The sequence below is a fragment of the Nomascus leucogenys genome, chromosome 15 (genome assembly GCF_006542625.1).
Source record: "Nomascus leucogenys isolate Asia chromosome 15, Asia_NLE_v1, whole genome shotgun sequence".
NCBI classification, from domain to species: Eukaryota; Metazoa; Chordata; class Mammalia; order Primates; family Hylobatidae; genus Nomascus; species Nomascus leucogenys.
This window is the reverse complement of record NC_044395.1, coordinates 15,907,449-15,923,823: the sequence shown is the minus strand read 5'-3', so window position 1 is coordinate 15,923,823 and position 16,375 is coordinate 15,907,449. Positions and strand designations below refer to the sequence as shown.

The 16,375-nt window shown below is 54.9% G+C and overlaps 2 protein-coding genes and 1 long non-coding RNA gene across 7 annotated transcripts in view; 1 reads left to right on the top strand and 2 right to left on the bottom strand.

Annotated features, from left to right (window-relative positions):
* Nucleotides 1-318: 318 nt before the first annotated feature.
* CXCR5 (C-X-C motif chemokine receptor 5) lies at nucleotides 319-12,818 on the top strand. Its single transcript, XM_003253254.4, has 2 exons — nucleotides 319-544; nucleotides 10,155-12,818. Exons 1-2 carry the CDS (start codon nucleotides 494-496, stop codon nucleotides 11,220-11,222), a joined length of 1,119 nt encoding a protein of 372 aa, XP_003253302.1. The 5' UTR covers nucleotides 319-493; the 3' UTR covers nucleotides 11,223-12,818.
* Nucleotides 2,677-4,276, bottom strand: LOC105737620. Its single transcript, XR_001113320.2, has 2 exons — nucleotides 4,058-4,276; nucleotides 2,677-3,801 (listed from the first exon to the last, which is right to left on the bottom strand). It is a non-coding gene; the product is annotated as an uncharacterized LOC105737620 (long non-coding RNA).
* The window catches only part of BCL9L (BCL9 like), a 29,226-nt gene continuing 25,542 nt past the window's right edge, over nucleotides 12,692-16,375 (bottom strand). For all 5 annotated transcript variants that reach the window (XM_030829266.1, XM_030829269.1, XM_030829270.1 and 2 more), the window contains one exon: nucleotides 12,692-16,055. In XM_030829266.1, coding sequence (XP_030685126.1) covers nucleotides 14,962-16,055 — 1,094 coding nt within the window. In that variant the 3' untranslated portion in view covers nucleotides 12,692-14,961. The remainder of the gene's footprint in view (nucleotides 16,056-16,375) is intronic.

The following is a 16,375-nucleotide window of genomic DNA, read 5'->3' as shown; positions in this document are numbered from 1 at the left end:
ATGGTTGATCACCCTAGTGGTGAGGAAGATGAAGGTTTGGAGGTGGCTTGGAGGAGAGGTTGCTAGGAGAGCTCTTCTCCTGTTCTCTGTTGATCAGGAGTTTCCCTCATCAACCTGCTGACTTTGTATGGTGGTTTCATTACAAGTTGTGAGCCCCTTATTGGGGCTATAGGGAGGAGAAGTGAGGGCAGCCTTTAAACTAGTCATAGGCCCCAGTTGAGACAATTGTTGCCGGGAAAGAAGCTGAAATGCTTGACTAGCACTGATGCTGTGGGGGATTTTCCCTCTTTCTTCAAAAAAACAGAAAAGACCCAGTGGAAAAAAAAAAGTGATGAGTTGTGAGGCAGGTCGCGGCCCTACAGCCTCAGGAGACGATGCGCAGCTCATTTGCTTAAATTTGCAGCTGACGGCTGCCACCTCTCTAGAGGCACCTGGCGGGGAGCCTCTCAACATCAGACAGTGACCAGTCTGGTGACTCACAGCCGGCACAGCCATGAACTATCCGCTAATGCTGGAAATGGACCTCGAGAACCTGGAGGACCTGGTGAGTAGACACAGGTAGCTTCCTGTCGCCGAGGCCCTGTCTGGAATTCTAATATCCTCTGCCAGAGTCCGAGGGAGAGGGGACAGCGTGGGAATCCTCTCCCACTGTGGATCTGTAAAATCTAGACAGGTCAGTCAGCTCCTGCCCTTTAAGAGTTTATTTTCCATTCTGTGGAAGAAGCAGATAAGGAGAGCTGCTGTCCTTAGCAGACAACCTTTAGAGGAAGCTGGAAGACACGGGTTCAGGCCCTGCATCCTCCTCTGAGTTGCTGTGTGACTGGGAACAGGATACTTCACCTCTCCATTCTTTCTCTCCTTTTCTCTTAGGGTCGGAATATGGAACTAGACAGGAAAGTACTTTGGAGGTTTTCTTACCGTAAGGAGGCTGGCATTGCTAATCAGTCAATGAATGCATAGCTGTTCGTCTCTCACCATATGATTATATCATCAGGGCACTACATTCTGTGTTGGGTGGAGAAGTTGAGGACCTGGTCTTTGCCCTCAAATAGCTTCTGCTCTGGCCAGAGAAAAAAATCACTCACGGGAAGCTATTAGACAACAACTATGTGCTAAACTGAGGAAATGTGAGACCAGATGGTAGCAAGGAAGAGGATCCCAGCAGGCTGGAGTCAGGGAGCAGGGTGAGAAAACTGTTGATCTGAAAAATGTCTTGGATCCTGTTGTAGAATCTCTAGAGATAAGGTATTCTTGGAAAGGTTTCTTGGGTGGGCTAAGAAAATGGTCTCCAGCACTACGCTGCCACCACTCAAGTCTCTCCAGTGAAGTGTAGTGGTGCAGTTGACTTGGTTGTCACTGGGCTCCCAAAAGATGTGTGTGTGTGGAGCAACTCAACCAGAGAAACACAGGGTTCCTTGTGAGCCGACGGCAGAGGCTGGTTGTAAGGGTTTCTTGGAAACTTCTTCACGGTCTTTTCTCCCCCTGGGGAGAAGACTGGTTTCGGGGCTGCATTCTGGGTTAGATCACGAAGGAGCCAAACCCTGGCTCTTACCAACTCTCTTGGCTCAAACTTACCCTGAGATATTGTCTGACTCCCTCCTGCTCCCCCGGCTGGAGTGGACTTTGTGGAGTGGACTTTGTAGTTCCACCAGCCATGTTCCCAGACTTGCTTGAAGAAGCCCGCCTCTCACTTGCCCAAATCCCAAGGCTGGGAAGTGTAAGTAGGACACAGGGAGAAAGTGGGCAGAAGGGCTGACTACCCATAGCCTGGCCCCTCAGATCCAAACCACAGGCGGAATCAAAGCCGGACCATTCATCTAATCAGGACCTGCTTCATAACTTGTGGGACCCAATGCAAAATGAAAACATGGGGCCCCTTGTTGAAAAATTACTATAAATAAGAAGGCAACAGCAGAGCACTAAACCACGTGGGGGGTTCCTGCTGGGTGCAGACCCCGTGTGAATGCACCAGTTGCAAGCCCATGAAGCTGCCCTGAGTCTAATCACAGAGTCTGGGCAATACCCCAAATCAGACTAAAAACCCACGGCCCCAAAGGGGCAATGTGCTCCCACCCTGGCCCCCGGTCATGGCCGCTGGCCTCGCCTGATTAGGTTACTGGGCGTCTTCCTCTGCCTGCAGCTTCAAACTGACCACGAGCCCTGACCCAGTTGGATATCTTAGTAACCGACTGGAGACCCGGCGGGTCCCAGCTTCTGAGAAACCTTAAGAGTTTCCCCTAACTGCACGCCTCACCTCACTGAGTGACCTACTAGAGACAGGTGGTGGCAGGGGGCAGGGGCAGCAGAGTATGTCCCAAGAAAACCTACATCTGGGGGAAAGGGACCCAGTGACTTGCTTCGTGTCACACCTCAAATGAGTGATCCTCAGCCAGGCATTCCAATATCTGGATCCCTGACTCAGGGTCTAACCAGAAGCCCAGGAGTCCTAGGACCATCTGGGCTCTGGAGCTCTTCAGCCAGCCACCAGTGCCTTGTTCCCCCTTCACGAATCTCCTACATACCCTATCTCCAGGGCCGATGTCCACTCAGAATACAGACCCTTTCCTCCACCCTCACCCATTCACTGAAGGGCCGTGAGCAGCTTGGCAGACTGTCCCTCAGTGTCACAGTACAAAAACCCCGGGCATAGTGGTACAGGCAGGAGAATCTTGCATGTAGCAGCTTCTCAATAAGTATTTATTGATTTGTGATGCAGTAAAAGTCTTAGCTCACCATTTTCCTCTGGAGTTAGTCCGGGTTCTTCTATTCCTTCTGCTTCCTATTCTCCTCCTTGTCCTTGCCCATACCAAGTATTGGTTCACATTCCTTGAACACTGGGTTTTACACTCTAATGTTGAGCTAAGAACTGGGGCCTTTGGTTACACAAACTTGACAGAAAAAAAAAAAAAAAAGGAACTGGGGGCTCCTGGCCATAAGCCATGTTGGTCATTCTGTATTCCATTTGTCCTCTTGAACTCGAAGACCAACTCGAGCCGCTTAAAATGTCCACTTCTTTAAGGCAGGGGCCGGGGGGTGGGGAGGGGCTGCTAATTCTCATGAATGAATTGTCCAAATAGAAAAAAATTAGATGGCTAAATCCAGGAACAAGAAGATTCCAGGTCTTGGGGTGGGCATGCCAGGGACCCATCCTGCTGGAAAGGCAGATCCAGGCAGACCTAGAGCAGACCCTGTCTATGCGACCCTTGATCTGAGAGCCTCCTTCCAACAGAACCAGGGCCTGGGCTGGGGCATCCACAGAGGCTGGTCATAAACTATACCTCCAGCCCCACCCTGCACACCAGCCAGGAGGGGAAGCTGCTATAGCGCAGGGTGAAGCTGGCCCAAGCCCCAGAGCCTGGCTTTCTATGACCCCTCTCCATAGACAATTACCACACATCATGACTTCAGTGTGACCAGAGCATCACAGGGGACACAGCCTGTCCACGTGGACCATCTCATTTCATCATGGAGGTGTGAAGAAGAGGAACCAAAACCAGCTCAGGCTCTTTCTGGGCTTCATCTAGGGGAAAGGGAGGTTCTCCACCCGCCCCCCGCAACCAGGTCAAAAGTCCCAGAGGAACCCCAGCAGAGAAGGCCCAACTGGGGTGTAGTTGGAGGGGTCAGAGATGAAGGAGAGCCCCAAGGCCAGGCTGAGGATGGGTCGGGGTCGAAGTGAATCTGGGTTCAGGCATACAAACTGCAGAGTCTCCGCCAGGAACTCTTGCTTTCTCCACGGACGCAGGCTGCAGCTGATCCCACTCCTCTAGCAGAACGGCAGAAACGGTGGCCGCGTATGTGGACCTAAGAATCAGGACACAAGAATGAACATTCTTTCAAGAGTGGTGGGGAAAAATATTCCCAACCCAGGAGATGGTTTCAAGAGGCTGCCACACACACCTGGGAGGCCTGTCTGCCTGCACCTTGGATTGTGTGACTCTGTATCCAAAGGGCAAAGAGACGCTGTGGTGCCAGGTGGGGCCCCTTTAAGCCTAAAGACTTGCTGCAGAGGCTTGGAGTAGCTTGAACTCTCCCCCTAAAACCACATCCAGCACAGTACCTGCTTCTAATGGCCAAAACCCACGGGTAGAGATGGAAGACTTGTCCCTGAAGGCTGTGGGTGCAGCAAGGGAGATGTGACAAATGGCAAGCCAGAGTCTCAGATGGTCTTTAGGGGCTGTGGGCCTCCTGAAGAAAGACGGGGTAAGGGGTACAGACCTACACCCTCACCCACAGCCCAGTCTCATTCCTCCAGACCCCTGCTCCCCTTAAGCCACTGAAGGCTGGAATGACAGATACCCTGGCCAGCCCCACTCACAGCTCCTGACCCTTGGCTGGGAATATCCACACAGGGACGTAAAAGGATATGGAGCTTGTGTGCTCCCCCTGGCCACAGCAATGACTGGCGTCTGTGTGCAGACACCTCCCGCGGCCAGCATGACTCAGGCCTTGGAGTCCTGGGGTTCGGCCTGAGTAAGCCACGCATGCAGGCAGCCCTGCCCCCTCCTCGGGGCTGAGAAGCAAGGTCAGGCTGGGGCATTCACTGGCGGCAGAATGGACTAGAAAAACAAAGTCTCCGGCTACTGAGCTAGACGGAGATCATGCTGAGAACCAGCTCAGCCCCAGGCAGGGCAGGACAGACAGAGAATCTGGGAGTGGGAGCGAGGGGCATTTGAAGGCAGAGTCCAGCCTCCTTCTTCCCAGGGCAGGAATCTCTTCCCACACACTTGGGCTCAAACGTTCCTCTCCTTCCTAAAGGTACCATCTCATTGCTGGACAGTTCTGCCTGTTAGAAAGTTCTCCCTCCTTTGACTGAAACGCTACCCCCTCAGCTTCTGCCCAGTACTTCTAGACTGCCCCCCGGAAGCTCACAGCGAGAGTCCATTGCCGCCCTCTTGCCCATGGAGCTTCTTTCCAAGCCTTGACATCAGCCCTCAGGGACTCAAGTCTTCTCTGTCCCAGACACTACACCCCTAGTACCTGAAAATTTCCTCTACTGGCAGGGTTTTCCAAGCCCCTCAACAAAGTGGTCGTCCTTGTCCAGACCAACCAAACTGGGCTGGTGTCAGCTGCCCACTTACAGGCCTCTGTTCACCTAGATGAAGGTAACAATGGCCCTTCTGCTGGCCACGTCACTCCCATGACTCATCTTAAGCTTGTAGGCAACAAACTCCCAAGTCTTTCTCACGAACTGTTGTTACCTGGTCCTCCCTAACTTATCCCTGGACGGGTAATGTTTTAAACCTGAGTCCTGGCTTGTGTATTTTTCCCCATGCAATTTCATCTGGTTAGGTTGGACCCATGGTTCCAGCTTGTAAAGAACTCTATGTTGCCTGAGAGTGCCCCCAAAGCTGGATTGAGAGTGCTGAAGAGGAGGGGACCCCCAGGATAGATCCCTGAGGCATGCTAGACACCCCTGCCCAATGCACCTGCTGACATAGAATCCCCATTAGCAAATGTGAGCTGAGCTCCATGCTGGCCAATGCTGGGCAGTGGGGCAGTCTCATTATTTGGAGAAGTCAGGTGGGGCTTGGAGACTTAATTATCCAGGGAGGAGCCTGCATCCTATAGTGGAGTGAAGGAGAAGAGTAACATTTTAGGCCCTACCACAGGCCAAGCACTTTGCATCTCCTTACACCCCCCACTTCCCCCTAAGCCCCTCAATACTGGACACTGTTACAGCCCCTGCTCCTCCCCAGTGCTTACAGCAATTTTCTAACTAGATTCTAGCTCCACTCTCAGCCTCATTCTGGTCATTGTGTTTCTTGCCTTCTTTGGGGCATGCGGCCCTGGCCTATGACCAGGCTGTTGTCTGCTTGCTGGGTGCCTGTCTAGGCCACATGCTGGTGTGGCCCATCTTGGCACCTGTGTCTATGCAAGGTACGTGTTGCCGTCAAGAGTGTGTGTGTGCATGAGGGCCTTGGGTTTCTGCAGCTTTTCATGTCAAAGAATGGGCACACCGCTCATGCAAATGGTCTGCCCTGTGCTCCCTCTGGGTGTGGGATTGGAGGGCTTCCTTCAGCAGCACATGCCCCACGGTATTCAGGATTCCTGACTCCTCAACTTCCCATGAGGCCAGAGCCAACCTTGCTTTATTGCCTCTCTCCATAGTTTGGGGGAGATTGGGGAAGCTAGAACTCCTATGTGTGGGAAGTGGCTTTAACATGTGCCACTCCCGAACCCCCAAAACATCTGTTTGACACCTCCTGCTGAGATGTGCTGTCAATTCCCAGCACCCCTCAAACCAGCTTCCTCCCATCTTACCCTCTCTGAACGCTGCCAGACAAATACCTCTTGGCAAGGAGGAAGACACAGGCCCCTCCCAAGCCCCCTCTAAATCTGGTTCTCAGGAGATGGGAGCCCTAGGGAGATGTCCCACTGCATTGACTTTAGATGAGCAATAACTCAGTCAGCCTGGAACCTTTGAAGGGCAAGAACTTGAGTGGAGGACAAGCCCAGAAACCCAGGGCTTTCTGGGTCAGATAGGCTGGCTGGACCTAAGCCCTCACCCAGGCACAGCCAAGGTAGGTGGAGTCCAACCCTGCTGACCACCCCAGGCCCTGCTTCCCTCTCCCTGTCTGACGGCTTGGCTCTGCGTGAAGACTGCTGAATTCCAGTATTAGTCAAGTCGGTGTGCTCAATGACAATATTGGAAATAGAGAGAGAGCAGTCAAGATAGGATCTAGGATCAAGGCCGTCAAGGTTATTGGGAGAAGGCAGAATGCAGAAGATTATGGAGTGAGTCCCTGCAGAGGCACTTGCCTAAGTCTCAGATTATAAGGTCTCCTGGCCTTCTCTGGGAAACTGCTTTCAGAGCAGGCCAGCACACATCTGTCCTATGTAAAACACATGGCCTTGGGAGGGGGACACAGAAGGCCTGCTTCTAAGACCTTGCCATCTGGTTAGAAAGTGGTCATCCCAACCCTGGGTGCTGTAATAAATGCACACGCATCATCAGGAGAAGACAGAATTACAAGAGGGGAGCCGGGAAGGATGTCTGAAGATGGGATTGAATCAGCTTTGGAGGAAGGGTAGAAATTAGATAGGCAAATTTAGAAAGAAAGACCTGCTAGGCAGAAGGAAAAGGCCAAGCAGAGGTTTGGAGACAGGAATGTGTTGGGGTGTTGGGGAAAGGCCGGGAGGTGGTCTAGAGCAATAATACATTAATAGAAGACAAAGTTTGAAAGGTCAGAGGAATATACATTTGGGAAGAACATAAAGGCTCTGTTGGGAGGTTAGACTTCATCCCACAGGTCCATGGTTTTCAAATGAAAGTAGAACCATTTTCTTCAACGAAAGCTTATGTGTGAAGCACTACACAAGTCAACAGTGGAGAGCTCTAGTTTAAAGTCAAGGAGGGGAGCCTGGAGCCCCAACACCACTCCCCACTCCAGGGGAACCCTGTGACACACACACAGTCATGGATACTCTAAAGAAAGTCCTTGGAGCTGGGCACTGTTGTCACACACCTGCAGTCCTAGCTACCCAGAAGGCTGGGGCAGGAGGAGGATCACTTGGGCCAGGAGGTCAAGGCTGTAGTGTGCTATGATCACACGTATTAATAGCCACTGCTCTCCAGCCTGGGCAACATAGCAAGACACTATCAATCAAAAAACAAAAACAAAGGTGTGTGTTTGGCGGAGAAATTCCATGGAATCCTACTGCATGGGATGTTCTGCTGCAATGAGTTCTAAACTTTATTTAAAAAAAAATGTTTTGTAGAGATGGGGTCTCGCTATGTCGTGCAGGCTGGTCTTGAATTCCTGGCTTCAAGCAATCCTCCCACCTAAGCCTCCCAAAGTGCTGGGAGCCACTGTGCGCAGCAGTTCTGAAATTTAGCAATGTGTGAATCGCACTAAGTTTGGCTTACTCCAGTCTTTTTCTTTTTTATTTTTTTGAGACTGGGTCTTGGTCTGTTACCCAGGCTGGAGCGTAGTGGCATGATCATAGTTCACTGCAGTCCCAAATTCCCTGGCTCAAGTGATCCTCCTGCCTTGTCTTCCCAAAGTGCTGGGATTACAGGCCTGAGCTACCACGCTCAGACTCGAATCAATCTTCTGTTGATGAACATTATCACAAATATGACTTTTTCTTATAGCTGACTTTGCTATTAAATGTGAAATTGAGGCCAGGTATGGTAGCTCATGCCTGTAATCCCACCACTTTGGGAGGCCGAGGCGGGGGGATCACTTGAGGTCAGGAGTTTGAGATCAGCTGGCCAACATGGTGAAACCCTGTCTCTACTAAAAATACAAAAAAATTACCTGGGCATGGTGGCAGATGCCTGGAATCCCAACTACTCGGGAGGCTGAGGCAGGAGAATTGCTTGAATCCAGGAGGCAGAGGTTGCAGTGGGCCGAGATCGTGCCACTGCACTCCAGCCTGGGCAACAAGAGCAAAACTCCACCTCAAAAAAAAAAAAAAAAAAAAGTGAAATTGAAAAAATAAGATAAAGACAAAAAGCAAAAGAAAACCACTGCTTATAGGTGATGGGGAACCAGTAAAGGACTTTAAGCAGAACATTGATGCGACGGGATTTGTGTTTCAGAAAACTTACCCTGTCCTCTGTGCAGGAGGTGGACAGGAGTAGAGAAGCTGGTGGGGATGGGACCCATGGAGAGATGGTCTCCTGAGCGTTAGAGTGAAGAGAAGGAAGACTAGACTGAGGCAATGGCAGAGGGATGCTGCGGGAAGGGTTGGCAGATGGCTCTACCCTTGCACTGATGTATCTCCCACACCTCCTTCTCATAGACCCCCATTCCCGCAGAGCCAGAAGGAAAGACCCAGGTTGGAGAATGGGTCTTCTCAGCATTAGGAGTGAGTGTGTGACCCACAACTGTGGCTCCTGAGAGGCAAGAAAGCCCTGTGGCACCCAGTGTGACCATCCCCTCCTTGTGGGGGTGCCTTGCTCTCCTGAAATGGGGGCACCATTAAGCCACCCGGAGCCTGGTGGACAGCGTACCCCATCCCATCCTCTGCCTCCCTGGGGCTCATCATTCATAGTACTGCCATTTTGAACCCACATAGGTTGGTTATAACTGGTTTTGAATTGCCTGGGGAGGGGCTTGGGTAGGGAGGGTGGGAAGAACAGAGCTGGGAGGTGAGGAGGAACAGGTGCAGGGGACAGCTGTGAGTGAAAGGTGTGAAAACAGGCACATGTCTTCCTTTGTGGTTAGCTGGGTAAACAACCTGAGTGCTGGGGTGACGGAGGGGGGGGTGATGGGGAGAGGAAGAGGAGGATGGGGAGGAGGGAACTTCCGGAGACATCACAGGCACGCCCCCTGCACTTGGAGCAGGCTCTCTCTTTCTCTCCTGCCAGTCTCCCCGCTTCTCTCCTGCCAGTCTCCCCGTGTTGCCCTCACTTTCTCCTGCCTCTCTCTGCCGCTGGGCTTTCTGCTTCTGAGTACTTCCAGCTGCAGGGAGGTTGCCAGTGATGGGAAGTAGCAGGGAGCCTGCATCTGCTGCCCCTAGAAGGAAGCCCAGGCAGGGTTGTTCAGTGGGAGGTATCGGCTTTGGAAGTAGATAAACGTCGGTTCACACAAACCTGATCTTTAGCAAGACACATCTGTGAAATAGGAATTATATTACATACCTTGAGCGGGTTGTGCATATTGAACCAGATGGGAGGCTATTACTGCCATTTCAGTGATAACAGTGACAGTCAGGAACAGGGAGACCCATGAGGAGGGAGCCTGCAGCCAACGTCAGCATCTGCCCGCCCCCAGCCCCCAGCACAATGCTAAGTTGCCGTGTCCGACTGTTCTGCTCAGAACTGGAACAGATGTGTCCTTGTACCAAGCAGGTCCACTCCCCAAATTGAAGTCCTGTGACTCCAGCCCCCAAGGCTGCAGGCTTCCATACATGAGGACCCAAAAACACAAGCTGACTTATGGGGTCCAACCCTTCAGCACTTACAAAGCTCGGACACCCGCACGCCTCTCTTCATCTGCACCACCACTCTAAGGAATGCGGTCCCTTTGACAGGCGAAAAACTGAAGTTGGAAAAGACAAAGTGATTTGTTCAAAATTGAAGTTTGAAACTTGACATTTAGTCAGTGGGCCCTACGTAGGAAAAACCTCCAAGAGAGCTAGAGTTCCTCTCAGAAAGGAAAGACAGGTCCTCAGGTCCTCACCCTCCCATCTCCTTGCCTTTGCAGTTCTGGGAATTGGACACATTGGACAACTATAACGACACCTCCCTGGTGGAAAATCATCTCTGCCCTGCCACAGAGGGGCCCCTCATGGCCTCCTTCAAGGCCGTGTTCGTGCCCGTGGCCTACAGCCTCATCTTCCTCCTGGGCGTGATCGGCAACGTCCTGGTGCTGGTGATCCTAGAGCGGCACCGGCAGACACGCAGCTCCACGGAGACCTTCCTGTTCCACCTGGCTGTGGCCGACCTCCTGCTGGTCTTCATCTTGCCCTTTGCCGTGGCGGAGGGCTCTGTGGGCTGGGTCCTGGGGACCTTCCTCTGCAAAACTGTGATTGCCTTGCACAAAGTCAACTTCTACTGCAGCAGCCTGCTCCTGGCCTGCATCGCCGTGGACCGCTACCTGGCCATTGTCCATGCCGTCCATGCCTACCGCCACCGCCGCCTCCTCTCCATCCACATCACCTGTGGGACCATCTGGCTGGTGGGCTTCCTGTTTGCCTTGCCAGAGATTCTCTTCGCCAAAGTCAGCCAAGCCCATCACAACAACTCCCTGCCACGTTGCACCTTCTCCCAAGAGAACCAAGCCGAAACGCATGCCTGGTTCACCTCCCGATTCCTCTACCACGTGGCGGGATTCCTGCTGCCCATGCTGGTGATGGGCTGGTGCTACGTGGGGGTAGTGCACAGGTTGCGCCAGGCCCAGCGGCGCCCTCAGCGGCAGAAGGCAGTCAGGGTGGCCATCCTGGTGACAAGCATCTTCTTCCTCTGCTGGTCACCCTACCACATCGTCATCTTCCTGGACACCCTGGCGAGGCTGAAGGCCGTGGACAATACCTGCAAGCTGAATGGCTCTCTCCCCGTGGCCATCACCATGTGTGAGTTCCTGGGCCTGGCCCACTGCTGCCTCAACCCCATGCTCTACACTTTCGCTGGCGTGAAGTTCCGCAGTGACCTGTCGCGGCTCCTGACCAAGCTGGGCTGTACCGGCCCTGCCTCCCTGTGCCATCTCTTCCCTAGCTGGCGCAAGAGCAGTCTCTCTGAGTCAGAGAATGCCACCTCCCTCACCACGTTCTAGGTCCCAGTGTCCCCCTTTATTGCTGCTTTTCCTTGGGGCACGCAGTGATGCTAGATGCTCCTTCCAACAGGAGCTGGGATCCTAAGGGCTCACCATGGCTAAGAGTGTCCTAGGAGTATCCTCAGCTGGGGTAGCTAGAGGAACCAACCACCATTTCTAGAACGTCCCTGCCAGCTCTTCTGCCAGCCCTGGGGCTAGGCTGGAGCCCAGGGAGCGGAAAGCAGCTCGAAGGCACAGTGAAGGCTGTCTCTATCCATCTGCACCCCCTTGGGCTGAGAGAACCTCACGCACCTCCCATCCTAATCATCCAATGCTCAAGAAACAACTTCTACTTCTGCCCTTGCCAAGGGAGAGCACCTGCCCCTCCCAGAACACACTCCATCAGCTTAGGGGCTGCTGACCTCCACAGCTTCCCCTCTCTCCTCCTGCCCACCTGTCAAACCAAGCCAGAAGCTGAGCACTAGGGGATGAGTGGGGGTTAAGGCTGAGGAAAGGCCAGCTGGCAGCAGAGTGTGGCCTTCAGAAACTCAGTCCCTAAAAACATAGACATTCTGTCAGGCCCCCAAGCCTGCAGTCATCTTGACCAAGCAGAAGGCTCAGACTGGTTGAGTTCAGGTAGCTGCCCCTGGCTCTGACCCAAACAGCGCTGGGTCCACCCCATGTCACCAGATCCTGGGTGGTCTGCAGGCAGGGCCGACTCTAGGTGCCTTGGAGGCCAGTCAGTGACCTGAGGAAGCGTGAAGGCCAAGAAGCAAGAAAGAAACCCGACAGAGGAAAGAAAAGAGCTTTCTTCCTGAACCCCAAGGAGGGAGACAGATCAATCAAACCTGGCGGTCCCCTCCACCAGGCGAGATGGAGTGGGGTGGAGAACTCCTAGGGTGGCTGGGTCCAGGGGATGGGAGGTTGTGGGCACTGATGGGGAAGGAGGCTGGCTTGTCCCCTCCTCACTCCCTTCCCATAAGCTACAGACCCGAGGAAACTCAGAGTCGGAATGGAGAAAGGTGGACTGGAAGGGGCCTGTGGGAGTCATCTCAACCATCTCCTCCGTGGCATCACCTTAGGCAGGGAAGTTTAAGAAACACATTGAGGCAGGGAAGTCCCCAGGCCCCAGGAAGCCGTGCCCTGCCCCTGTGAGGATGTCACTCAGATGGAACCGCAGGAAGCTGCTCCGTGCTTGTTTGCTCACCTGGGGTGTGGGAGGCCCGTCCGGCAGTTCTGGGCGCTCCCTCCCACCTCCCCAGCCTTTGATCGGGTGGGGAGTCAGGGACCCAGCCCTTGTCCCACTCCAGCCAAGCAGCCAAGCTCCTTGGGAGGCCCCACTGGGGAAGTAACAGCTGTGGCTCAGGGGAGCGTGTCTTCACGGCAGAACAACGAGGAAGCCCTAAGATGCCCCTTTTTGCTCTGAGTATCTCCTAGCAAGCTGGGTAATCGATGGAGGAGTCTGAAGCAGAGGCAAAGAGGCAAGAGGCTGGATTTTGAATTTTCTTTTTAATAAAAAGGCACCTATAAAACAGGTCAATACAGTACAGGCAGCACAGAGACCCCCGGAACAAGCCTAAAAATTGTTTCAAAATAAAAACCAAGAAGATGTCTTCACATATTGTATTTATATATTTATATTTATATATATATTTATATAATGGTACAAAATGGCTGGGGTTATGGCCATGGATGGAGGGAAGAGTAGGCTGGCCTGTGGCGCGGGTGGGAGGAGAGGGGACGGAGAGGGCACTCGGCCCGCTGTGATCTGACCCCTCTCTCCTCAGGGCAGGAAACACAGAGTCAGACAGTTTGGGGGGTCTTGGGCCAGGGGTGGAGGGCTCAAGGGCACAGGGCCCAGGCTGAGGCAGGGCGGGCAAAGCGCCTGGCAGGATGAAGGGCAAGTGGCCCCCCAAACACAGAGGCCCTGGCCATGGCCCCTGGGAGGTGACCGGGGTGAGTCAGGGGCCTGTTGTCAGCCCCAGAGGAAGCGCTGGACCTGGCCGATGGTGGGCCGAGAGGACAGCACCAGGCTGGGAGAAGTGGGGCGAGTTCCCTTTGTATTACAGCTGCCAGTGCGAGACCAGGCCCTCCAGGCCAGGAAGGCTAGGGACGGGTCCTGGTAGAAGACACCCTGTCTAGAATGGCCCTTGGTCCTGGAGGTGGGGCGCAAAAGGCCTCAGCCAGGGAACTGCCCTGCCACCTCCCGAGGCAGGAAAGGAAGTGAGAAAAGGAGAAGTTTTGTACTCCTGGGGCCAAAGTAGGGGACAAACACCCAGTCGTATATGGCTTCAGCTCTGACCAAAGGCGGATAGGGAGCTCTCCTGGGGAGGAGCAGGGAGCCAAGGGGGAGGCAGTGGCTGTGCCTGGGTGGGCAGACAGATCTGGTACATGGCCCTGAGCCCTGGGCAGAGGGACAACCTTGCCGGTGAGTGGGCAGGCAGAGAGGAGGCGGCAGGATGCTGTTTCCCCGATTCCATCCTCAGGGGGTGGAGACTGGAGGGGAGGTGCACTGACTCAGACGAACTGTTCTCCCCCTTCTTTGAAAAGAAGTAGGTGGCAGCAGCCTCTGGAAAAGTCAGGGCCCTGGAGGTTACCTGGTCCAGGGCTACTGCAACCACAGGCCCCAGTGGCACCATGCCACCCCTTCCATGGCTCCACTCAAGGGGGCCACACAGCCACCGCCTCTTCCTCCTTTCCTTCATCCCAAACTGGGACAAAAGACTTCAAGTTCTGGCTAAGATGTAGCAGCAGCGGATGCCCGGGCATCCAAAGTGGGAAGCCAGGGCCCCGTGTCACCGGTGTGGGCAAACATACATGCACGTGCACACATGTTCTCCCTGAATCACTCAGCAGCGGACAGGCTGCCGCCCTGGGGATCTCAGCCCTGCTGGGGCTCACCAGGTGGAAGCCTAGGTGGTCTGACCTCAGTTTAGGAGTGGGTCATTTACGTCATTTTACCATTTGGGGAGGGGACAGGAATGGTATCCCTTAGGGACCCAGAGACACTGCAAACAGTGGGTGGCCGTGTAGGGCTGCACGTCCCTGGGTCCAGGGGAATGGAGGGAGCAACAACTTGAAGAAGGGGGAAGGGTTTCTTTTATCCTTTTTTTTTTGTGTGACTTCTATCAAAACACAGAAATACAGCACACGCACAAACCAGCACAAAAGCGCAGCGCTCTATTTACAGCTCCGGCTGGCACCTGCCCACCTGGCCAGCCGCCTGCAGGGAGGGGTGGGAGAGGGGTCAGCCACATCAGCAGGGAAAGGATACGAAGCAGGTAAAGACAGAAGGAAAATGGGCGGGTACAGAGAAACCAAGAGGGAGGTGGAGCTCCAGCAATGTGAACACGAGGAGACAGGAGCAGAAGGGGCTGGGGGAGACCTGACCTGTCCTTCCTCTCTCCCCCGATTCCCATCCAGGACTCCAAAGCATAGCTGAAGGGGGCGTGGTGGGTGCAGGGATGCAGGGAAAGAGGTAAAATAGAGAGGCTCCATAGGAATTGGGAGGAGTAGGGGAGGGGCAGTCCTGGTGGCCGAAATGGAACCAACCCCAATCCAAAATTCCCCACCCCACTCTGCCACTTCCCCCTAAGCTGCCAGCACATCTGGTTTCCACAAATGCCACTCCCTACACAAGCCCCCTCCCACCCCCTCCACCCCACCCCACGACCCAGGCCATCCCAACATTGAGGGGAAGAACTTTGTTAAGGTTATCATATTTGCAACATTGCCCCGGCTCCAGCCCCGGCAGCGACTTCTAGAAGGGCAAGTTGGCCATGCCGCCTGGCGCCGGGAGGTAGCCCATCTGGCTGTCCAGGGACACACTGCGCTGCCGAAGGGGGTGGGACACCATGAGGTTCTGCTGGGGCGGGGGGCCCATAAGGGAGCCCTGTGGGGAGAGCATGTGGGGCGGCTGGCTGTAGACCTCGCCCCCCACGCCCCGCTGCTTCATCAGCATGAAATTCTGCTGGGTCATGAGGCCTTGCGGAGAGGACATGACCCCCTGGTGCAGGCCATGGGGCACCATCCCCTGCTGTGGGGGCACGCCTGTCCTGCCCAGCAAGGACATCTGTCCGGGGTGGCACATGGACATGTTGAGCCCCCGCTGGACGCCCTGCTGGCCTGGGAGGTTGGGAGGCCGAGAGGGAGTCTGCTCCGCCATCATGTTCTGCAGGTTCATGAGATGCAGATTGGGGGGCTGAGCCTTGGGGGGCTGGTTCTCGCTCTTGGGGAAGTACTGGAGGGTGCTGCTTGGCTTCTCAGAGGGGATGATCCTCGACAAGTCGAACTCGGGGATCCCCGTTGGGGTGGGCCGGATCACCTCGCTCAGCTCGGGGTCGTTCAGCACTGATGCCACCCCAGGGAGCACACCCGGTGGGTATGTGTCGCCCATGCGCCCAGCCATGGCTTTGCCCATCAGGTGCTGCTGGGGAGGCATGGGGCCTGGCGGCTGGTTGGGCAGGTCCTCGGGAGGCAGGGGCATGCCTGACGGGTAGTGCTGCTGCAGGCCAGGCCCCCCGCCCCCACCCCCAGTGGGGGCCATGGCACCATGGGGCTGCTGCAGTCGAGGGGGGAAGGGCATCATCTGGGAGGAGCTGGGCACCGGGCCACAGGGGGCATTCAGGGAGTCGGGGCCCCCTGGGGTCATCATCATGGAGTTTTGAGGGGGCCCCCCTGTCCCCTGTGCGTTGGGATGCAGTGGAATGTTGGAGCCCAGAGGGGTGGGGGAGGGCAGCATGGCGGGCGGGGGCTCATGGGACAGGGGCTGCTGGCCTGGCAGGTTCATGCCCATAGGGCTCTGGGCAGCGGCTGAGTTCAGGTGCATCTGGCTGGGCTGGCTGTTGCTGATCCCTGTAGGGAATAGAAGACAGGGGGTCAGGCATGGTGCGCCCAGCTCGGGGAGGGTACAGGGCTCAGGCCTTCCCCACTCCCAAGCCAGGGGGTGCCAGGGGTCGGAGTTTTCACCACTGGCTTCCCCTGGCTGGGAGGGAAGGGACTGGAGGCATTGAAGCTAGAAGCCAAGAGATCAAGTTCTGGCCCAGTTCGCCAGACACACTACCAGGTGTTGGAAAGACCACTCGAGTGCTCTGGGCTGGGTTTCACTAATGACTCCAGTGAGTGGGAACAGCATCCCTGAGCCTCCACCCCCACGCCCAGGGCCTTCAGAAGCA

What these genes read in the sequence shown, in the direction of transcription:
- CXCR5 (XM_003253254.4), top strand. Translation starts at nt 494, where the DNA reads ATGAACTATCCGCTAATGCTGGAAATGGACCTCGAGAACCTGGAGGAC. An exon ending in TCGAGAACCTGGAGGACCTG is followed by an intron (nt 545 to 10,154) that starts GTGAGTAGACAC and finishes TTGCCTTTGCAG; the next exon opens with TTCTGGGAATTGGACACATT.